Source organism: Lithobates pipiens, unplaced genomic scaffold (genome assembly GCF_037356315.1).
Source record: "Lithobates pipiens isolate NorthernLeopardFrog02 unplaced genomic scaffold, aLitPip1_a1.2 Scaffold_18, whole genome shotgun sequence".
Classification (NCBI taxonomy): domain Eukaryota; kingdom Metazoa; phylum Chordata; class Amphibia; order Anura; family Ranidae; genus Lithobates; species Lithobates pipiens.
The window spans coordinates 632,828,622-632,837,884 of record NW_027507758.1 but is presented as its reverse complement, the minus strand read 5'-3'; the positions used below and the strand labels follow the sequence as shown (position 1 = coordinate 632,837,884).

Below are 9,263 nucleotides of genomic sequence, written 5' to 3'. Positions count from 1 at the left end.
CGAGGTCTCCGCTACTTGTAGGAACCATGCCTGATGAAGTCATTGTATGAGAACGATGTCTCAGCTACTTGTAGGAACCATGCCTGATGAAGTCATTGTATGAATACGATATCTCTGCTATATGTAGGAACCATGCCTGATGTAGCAATTGTATGATTACGGTCTCTCAGTTACTTGTAGGAACCATGCCTGATGAAGTCATTGTATGAGTATGATGTCTGAGCTACTTGTAGGAACCATGCCTGATGAAGTAATTGTATGAGTACGATATCTCTGCTATATATAGGAACCATGCCTGATGTAGCAATTGTATGATTACGGTCTCTCAGTTATTTGTAGGAACCATGCCTGATGAAGTCATTGTATGAGAACGATCTCTCAGTTACTTGTAGGAACCATGCCTGATGAAATGATTGTATGAGAACGATGTCTCAGCTACTTGTAGGAACCATTCCTGATGAAGTCATTGTATGAGAACGATGTCTCAGCTACTTGTAGAAACCATGCCTGAAGAAGTAAATTAAGGAGTCAATTTATAAACAATATGTTGGAAGAATGTGACAAGCATTCATCCAGCCATGATAAATACTGGTCATATTTGAGCATAATGCGGCATGTTTCCTGAAATGTGAAAAATGGACCCTCGCGCTATTAAGTGCTCAAACGTGCAAAAATGACTAAATACGTGTCAAAAAATGGAAAAGTAAAAATTATAGCAATACAAAATCCACAGTGAAAGTGATACAAAAGTGCAAGTGTTGCTAAAAAATGCAGCGGGACAAAATAGTTAACACCAACTATCACATAAGAATAAACAAAGTAAAAAGTCCTGCGCAAATGGTGCCACTAAAAAATAAATGTATAAAGAAATATAAATGTATAAAAAAATATAATATATAAAGTCAATAAATCAAGGTGAACACACCGATGTGTGAAAACAGTGAAAAATAGGAGAAAAGGCGGGACCAGCTGTTCAAAAATAGATAAATCCAGGCTCTCAGAACTCTCACCTCAAAGATGGAATAATCAGGCAAAGTAAAATAACCCCAGAAGATTCTCCTTAATATTTCTCTATGTAATAACCAAGGAATAATAGATGAAGCCTGTAGTATATCCTTCTGCCACTAGAGGGCCATTTCCAATACTTGAATACAACACTGCAGCTTGTAATTCCGTGGTATAGAGCTTGAAAAAAACACAGAGGAGAGGGGGAGAGGGAGAAAGAGAGGGGGACTCCAATAGTGTAGTAGTTGAATGAATGGACAAATTTATTAAACCATAAAAAATGGACTCTCACATAAGCAAAAAAAAGGGTAACACAGAGCAGATAAAAATGAAGACCTGGCATTTTCAGCCAGTCTTACGCTGTTTCCGGTTGTCCTACGGCCACTCCCTACGCGTTACGTCACGTCATGTGACTTAAGAAGTCACATGACGTGACGTAACGCGTAGGGAGTGGCCGTAGGACAACCGGAAACAGCGTAAGACTGGCTGAAAACGCCAGGTCTTCATTTTTATCTGCTCTGTGTTACCCTTTTTTTTGCTTATGTGAGAGTCCATTTTTTATGCTTTAATAAATGTTTCCATTCATTCAACTACTACACTATTGGAGTCCCCCTCTCTTTCTCCCTCTCCCCCTCTCCTCTGTGTTTTTTTCAAGCTCTATACCACGGAATTACAAGCTGCAGTGTTGTATTCAAGTATTGGAAATGGCCCTCTAGTGGCAGAAGGATATACTACAGGCTTCATCTATTATTCCTTGGTTATTACATAGAGAAATATTAAGGAGAATCTTCTGGGGTTATTTTACTTTTCCTGATTATTCCATCTTTGAGGTGAGAGTTCTGAGAGCCTGGATTTATCTATTTTTGAACAGCTGGTCCCGCCTTTTCTCCTATTTTTCACTGTTTTCACACATCGGTGTGTTCACCTTGATTTATTGACTTTATATATTATATTTTTTTATACATTTATATTTCTTTATACATTTATTTTTTAGTGGCACCATTTGCGCAGGACTTTTTACTTTGTTTATTCTTATGTTTCCTGAAATACCAAAATCAGGAAGAATATTGCCTTATGGTCACTAGATGGAGCCAAAGATCATAGAAAATCACTGTATGAAGTAAAATTCAAACAACATTTGTCAAGGCTGGATGATAGCTTTTCACGTTTGTCCAAAAAAACAACAACATTTAAGCATTTGAGAAAGCTTACACCACAAAATATACTCAACCAATGAAAGGTAATGACTCCATTTTTATTTTTATTCTTCTATCAATGACCAACACGGTACAACACTTCATCCATGTCTTTGGTGATCTCTGATCTCCTTACAAACTGTTTCTTACATGATGAAGATCAGCCATGGAGTATATCTGAGGTGCATATCAGGGTGTGCTTCTTCCCCACATGAGAGCTGTGATGTCCAGCAACATTCATATAGAAGACATTTCCCGCACTCAAGGCACTAATACACCTCGAGGGTTGTGTGGGATCCCTGATGTACAGGAAGACAGGACTTCAGTGAGGAACAAGTACCTCACTCAGGACAGTGGCTTCTCCCCCGTGTGAGATCTCTGATGTATAATAAAACTGGACTTATCTATAAAACATTTTCGCACTCATAACAGGAAAGTGGCTTCTCCTGTGTGCAATCTCTGATGTGTGCAAAGAGTGGACTTTTGTGAAAAACATTTCCCACACTCAGGACAGGAATGCGGCTTCTGCCTGCTATGAGATCTCTGATGTCTGTAAAGATTGGACTTTGCTGCAAAACATTTCCCGCACTCAGGACAGGAATGAGTCTTCTCCCCTGTGTGCAGTCTCTGATGTGTGAAAAGTGTGGACTTTTGTGTAAAACATTTCCCACACTCAGGACAAGAATACGGCTTCTCCCCGCTATGAGATCTCTGATGTCTGGAAAGATGGGAATTCTGTGAAAAACATTTCCCACACTCAGGACAGCAAAGTGACTTCTCTCCCGTGTGAGATTTATGATGTCTGTAAAGAGTGGACTCATCTGTAAAACATTTCCTGCACTCAGTACAGGAATACGGCTTCTCCCCCGTGTGAGTTCTCTGATGTCTGTCAAGACTTAATTTAAATGAAAAACATTTCCCGCACTCAGGACATGAATACGGCTTCTCCCCCGTATGAGATCTCTGATGAGTGTAAAGATCATATTTCCGTGGAAAAATTTTCCCACACTCAGGACAGGAATATGGCTTCTCCCCCATGTGAGATCTCTGATGTATAATAAGACGGGACTTATCTATAAAACATTTTCCGCACTCAGAACAGAAAAGTGGCTTCTCCCCCGTGTGCAGTCTCTGATGTGTGCATAGACTGGACTTTTGTGAAAAACATTTCCCACACTCGGGACAGGAATAAGGCTTCTCTCCTGTGTGAGATCTTTTATGCTGATTAAGCTTGGATTTAAAACGGAAACACTTCCCGCACTCAGTACAGGAAAAGCTCTTCTCTGTTGGAAGGACGGCACCGTCCCTCACAGTCTGAGGTTCCTCAGGATAAGAGGAATACGATGGTCCATCTACACTGTGTGGTGCCGGATGGACATTTGAGGTAGTCGGGTTTTCTCCTGGACTATACTGTGTGATGTCCTCATCTTCTACTTTACAGTCTGGAGACAAAGTGAGACAATCCTCTGAGGTTTTCCTCATCTCCCGTCCATCTACTAAAATAGAAATACAAAGATTATTACTAGACATAAGCTGATTGGTTCCCCTAAACCAGGACTCCGCCCACATCAGGCAGCTTTGTCTCTGAGGATCTTACAATTCCCCCCTCAAGGTAACTAGTAAATGGGTCCTCTGATCTCCTACCAGATCATTTCTTTATTCATGGACCTTAGTCAGTAGGGGTGCAACGGATCAAAAAACTCACGGATCGGATCATTCCTCAGAACAGAGTCACGGATCGGATCAGCAAATAACTGAATATGCAAAAACCTGTGAAAATTTCACCACCATATAGTCCCCACTGTAATATCAACATCATCTCCCCCACTGTAATATTGGCAGGGTACGGCCGAGCATGGCGGGGTATCGCAGAGTATGGTTTGGTATGGGCAGGCTATGGAGGGATGGATGTGACTGCAACTGTCACAGAGCAGTGCTGTGGGCACTGCAGATCCAGCCCACAGTGCTGCTGTCATCCGATCTCTCCACTCCACTGTACAGAGGGGAGAGAGGAACCAGCATCATGACATGACGCCAGTTTGTTTACAAGTGATCGATCCATCATTTGACAGAGCGATCACATTGTAAACAGTCGGCGGGTGTACGGTACTATTAGAAGAGATATACTGTATATACTATTAGAGGAGAGATATATTATTATTATACAGGTTTTATATAGCACCAACAGTTTGCTCAGCGCTTTACATGAGATATACTGTATATACTATTAGAAGAGATATACTGTTATACTGTATATACTATTAGAAGAGATATACTGTATATACTATTAGAGGCTATATACTGTATATACATTAGAGGAGAAATATAATGTATATACTATTAGAGGTGATATACTGTATAAACTATTAGAGGAGATATACTGTATATACTATTAGAGGCTATATACTGTATATACATTAGAGGAGAGATATAATGTATATACTATTAGAGGGGATATAATGTATATACTATTAGAGGAGAGATATACTGTATTTACTATTTGAGGAATGATATAGTGTATATACTATTAGAGGAGATATATACTATTAAATGGCCAATCTATTAAATATCATCAGACTCATTAACTTTAACCCCATTTTGTTACTGGCCGATTAATCGATTATGAAAATAGTAATCGATTAATTTCATAATCGATTAGTTGTCTCAGCCCTACAAATTCTTACAAGAAAGTGCAACTAAAACTCGATCATATCTGAGAGACACAAAGAATTTTCTGAATTGTCTTCAGACTTGGGCGTCACAGTGGTGTAGTGGGTAGCACTCTCACCTAGCAGTAAAAAGGGTCACTGGTTCAAATCCCAACCAGGACACTACCTGCCTGGAGTTTGCATGTTCTCCCTGTGCCTGCGTGTGTTTCCTCCGGGTACTGCGGTTTCCTCCCACACTCCAAAGACATGCAGGTAGGTTAATTGGCTTCTGTCCAAAATTGGCCCCGGTATATGGATGTGAGTCGGGGACCTTGGATTGGATTGTCAATTTGGTGGGTAAACCGCATGTTATACTTGTAAAAGCAGATGTGGCATCTTTATACTCTGTAATACAGCATGATGATGCCCTTCTGGCCTTAAATTGGGCTTTTAGTCAAAGAGATGATGTTCCGCATAATCAAAAAATATTCCTGGGGCACGCCTTGGACTATTGTCTATCCCTCAACTATTTTTTTTGGTACAGCAACAAATTTTATTCGCAAACAAAGAGGAGTCGCTATGGGCGCACAGTTTGCACCCAGTATAGCGAATCTTTTTATGGCCGAATGGGAAGACAAGGTGATTTTTAAAGAGAAGCGCGAGGAACTGATTTTTTTTTATAGACGTTTTATCGATGATCTCTTTTTTTATCTGGGCAGGGACCAGTGAATCATTACTGCAATTTTTACAAGTATTGAACAGTAATAATAAAACAACATAAAGTTAAAGTGGTTGTAAACCCTAACAACCAACTTTGACCTAGAGGTAAGCCTAGATTAAGGCTTACCTGTAGGTCCAAGAAATATCTCCTAAACCTATATGGTTTAGGAGATATTTGCCCGAAGACAGCCACCGCTGTCTACGGCGCATGCACCGCAGAGAGCGGCGCACAGGCGCACTGAGGCAGCCCGCAGATCGCGGCGATATGCCATGAGCGTCGGCTCCCGTGCGCATGCGCGGGAGTGACGTCATCACGGCTCCGGCGAATCACAGCCTGGAAGTCGCTGCAGGATCCATGGCAGCAGTGAAGAGGAAGACGGAGGACCGCTTCGGGGGCTTAGTTCTCGGGTAAGTTATTCATAATGAGCTAGTATGCTATGCATACTAGCTCATTATGTCTTTGTCTTGCAGGATTTTTTTTTCCAATATTTTTTTTAAAAAAAAGGGTTTACAACCACTTTAACCTACCATTACCACACTGAAGAAATTAACTTCCTTGATGTAAGCGTGTATTGTCGTAGTGACAGATTTGTTAAAAGCAACAGCCAGAAACCGTTATCTCCCCATTTCCAGTGGCCACCGTCCCCTTTGGCTCAAAAATATTCCAATAGGGCAGATATTTCTAAATTACGTCCCATCATATTTCTAAACTCCGTCCCATTCTTTCCCTCCCAGATGCCGAAAAGTTGGTTCATGCTTTTGTCTCCTCCAGACTGGATTACTGTAACGCACTTCTCATTGGGATTCCTAGGAGGAGTCTGCAGAGGCTTCAGTACATCCAAAACTCTGCAAGGATCCTGATAAGAGTGCGGAAACATGAGCACATTACCCCATTCTTCACTCACTTCATTGGCTTCCTGTCTCTGCCAGGATTGAGTACAAGGCATCTCTCCTTACACACCAATGCATACATGGACATTCCCCCTCTTATCCTAAAGAACTTCTCAAATTACAAAATACATCACGTTCCCTCCGCTCTACTCACTTAAACCTTCTTCAAACACCTAGAACTAGACTGAAGACAATGGGAGACAGGGCTTTTTGTGCAGCTGCCCCGCGCCTGGGGAATGCCCTACCCGACACCTTGAGGGCTCCTCAATTCACTGGACTGTTTTAAAAAAAGGTCTTAACCACATCAATACCAGGGGGCACTTAAACACCTTCTTGCACAGACCAATTTTGAGCTTTCTGCTCTGTCGCAATTTGAATAACAATTGCGCGGTCATGCTACACTGTACCCAAATGAAATCATAATTTTTTTCCCACAAATAGAGCTTTCTTTTGGTGCCATTTGATCACCTCTACGGTTTTTATTTTTTGCTAAACAAATAAAAAAAGACCGAATAAAAAAAAAAAAAAAAAAAAGTTTTTTGTTTCAGTTTCAAAACGTTGGAAATAAGTAAGTTTTCTCCTTCACTGGTGGGAGGGCACTGATAAGGCGGCACTGATGAGGTGGCACCAATGAAGTGGCACTGATAGGCGGCACTGATGGGCGACACAGATGGACACTGATAGGCGGCACGAATGGGCATGGATAGGCGGCACGAATGGGCATGGATAGGCGGCACGAATGGGCATGGATAGGCACTGATAATTGGCATCCATCAGTACAATACAATGCCGCCTATCGGTGCCAAACAATAATGCATGCCAATCAGTGATGCCCATTGTGGGCACTGATTGGCATCCATTGTGGGCACTGACTGGCATCCCTGGTGGTCTAGGGTGGCATAATTGGTGCTGGGCATCCCTGGTGGTCCAATGTGGGCATCCTCGGGGGGTTGTGCTGATAATCGATCAGCACAGACCCTCCCGTCAGAGGAGCAGCCGATCGGCTTTCCCTCACTCGCATCTGTCAGACGTGAGTAGAGGAGAGCCGATCACCGGCTCTTCCCATTTACACTGTGATCAGCCGTGGTTGGACACGGCTGATCACGTGGTAAAGAGTCTCCGTCCGAGACTCTTTACCGAGATCGTAGTTGCCGGGTGTCAGACTCACACCCCACAACAACGATCGCCGCGATGTACGCCCCCGGGGGGCGCGCAGCGGCTCAAAATCCTGAGGACGGTCTATCGGTCTATGACGTCCAGTCAGGATTTTGAAATCACTTTGCCGCCGTCATTTGACAATGGGGCGGGCGGCAAGTGGTTAAAACATTTCTTTTTAGTAAAGCTTTTTCGTCTTTTTTAGATGTTCGCTTCGTTGTATAAATTGCTTAATTTTCTATTTTGCTCCTAACCTGTAGCACTTTGAGATCTTTTGATGAAAAGGGCATTATAAATAAAATGTATTATTATTAGATCATGAGGGTTAGCAGAAATTGCTCCGAGGACACCAACTTCATTCTACAATCTAGAATTTTAACTGAGAGATTTGAAGCCGGGGGCTACGACTCGCAACAATTGGAAAAAGTGGTTGAAGAAGAAGTAGGCTCCGTCTCAAGGTGTTGACAAGAATGCATCCCACTATTGAACCCAATATGAATAAAGAGAGGATTCATTTCGCGGTTACATGCCCAATATAGAGAGGTTGAGTCAATCTTCAAGCAACATTGGCATGTTCTTCTTTTAGATAAGAAATTGAGCCCTGCATTACCACAATTTATATATAGAAAAGCGCCTAGTTTCGGAGATCGAGTGGTTAAAAAAAAAAAAAAAAAGTTTTGGACCCACCAAAGCGACTTCCATCCTTTTGGGACTGAAATGGCTTCTTTTCTTTCAGGTGTAAGGCCTGCAGAGAGCTCTCAAGACCAATCAGAGGACTAGAAACATTCAGTTCCTCTGCGAATAGGAGTTTTGACATCAAACTAATTATAAAACACGTAATATTACACATGTTGTCTATGCTGTAGCCTCCCTGGCGGCATTCCCGAGTCTGGCTCCGGGTAAGATTTAAATACCATAAGCGGTATTCCCGAGCCCGACTCAGGATCGCATCGCTGGATCCATGGAGGGGTTTACTTACCTTGTCCCCTGGATCCTACGATGCCCCCCCCCCCCCCCCGCTGTGATCTGCGAGCCGTCCTCCGCTCAATCTGTCACATCGCTGGGCTTCGTTCTCTGCGAGCGTTGCGACGCACGGGGACGGAATTCGGCGCCAAATTCAAAAAGTAAAATACACAGTACAGATACAGTACTGTAATCTGTAAGATTACAGTATACTGTATCAAATAATTACACATCCCCTTTGTCCCTAGTGGTTTCTCCAGTGTCCTGCATGCAGTTTTATATTATAAAGATTTTTTTTTTATAGACGTTTTATCGATGATCTCTTTTTTATCTGGGCAGGGACCAGTGAATCATTACTTCAATTTTTACAAGTATTGAACAGTAATAATAAAACAACATAAAGTTAAAGTGGTTGTAAACCCTAACAACCAACTTTGATCTACAGGTAAGCCTAGATTAAGGCTTACCTGTAGGTCCAAGAAATATCTCCTAAACCTATACGGTTTAGGAGATATTGGCCCGAAGACAGGCACCGCTGTCTACGGCGCATGCGCCGTAGACAGCGGCGCGCAGGCGCACTGATCGCGGCATTTCCACCAATGGAGCTGCCGCGCCTGTCGGCTCCCGTGTGCATGTGCGGGAGTGACGTCATCACGGCTCCGCCGAATGACAGCGGCGGAGCTGC

At 42.5% G+C, this 9,263-nt stretch overlaps 1 protein-coding gene across 1 annotated transcript in view; it reads right to left on the bottom strand.

Annotated features, from left to right (window-relative positions):
• Positions 1-2,239: 2,239 nt before the first annotated feature.
• LOC143989572 (uncharacterized) overlaps positions 2,240-9,263 on the bottom strand; it is a 40,369-nt gene continuing 33,345 nt past the window's right edge. Inside the window, exon 9 of the mRNA XM_077489757.1 lies at positions 2,240-3,697. Within this exon, the coding sequence (XP_077345883.1) occupies positions 2,625-3,697 (1,073 nt within the window). The 3' untranslated portion in view covers positions 2,240-2,624. The remainder of the gene's footprint in view (positions 3,698-9,263) is intronic.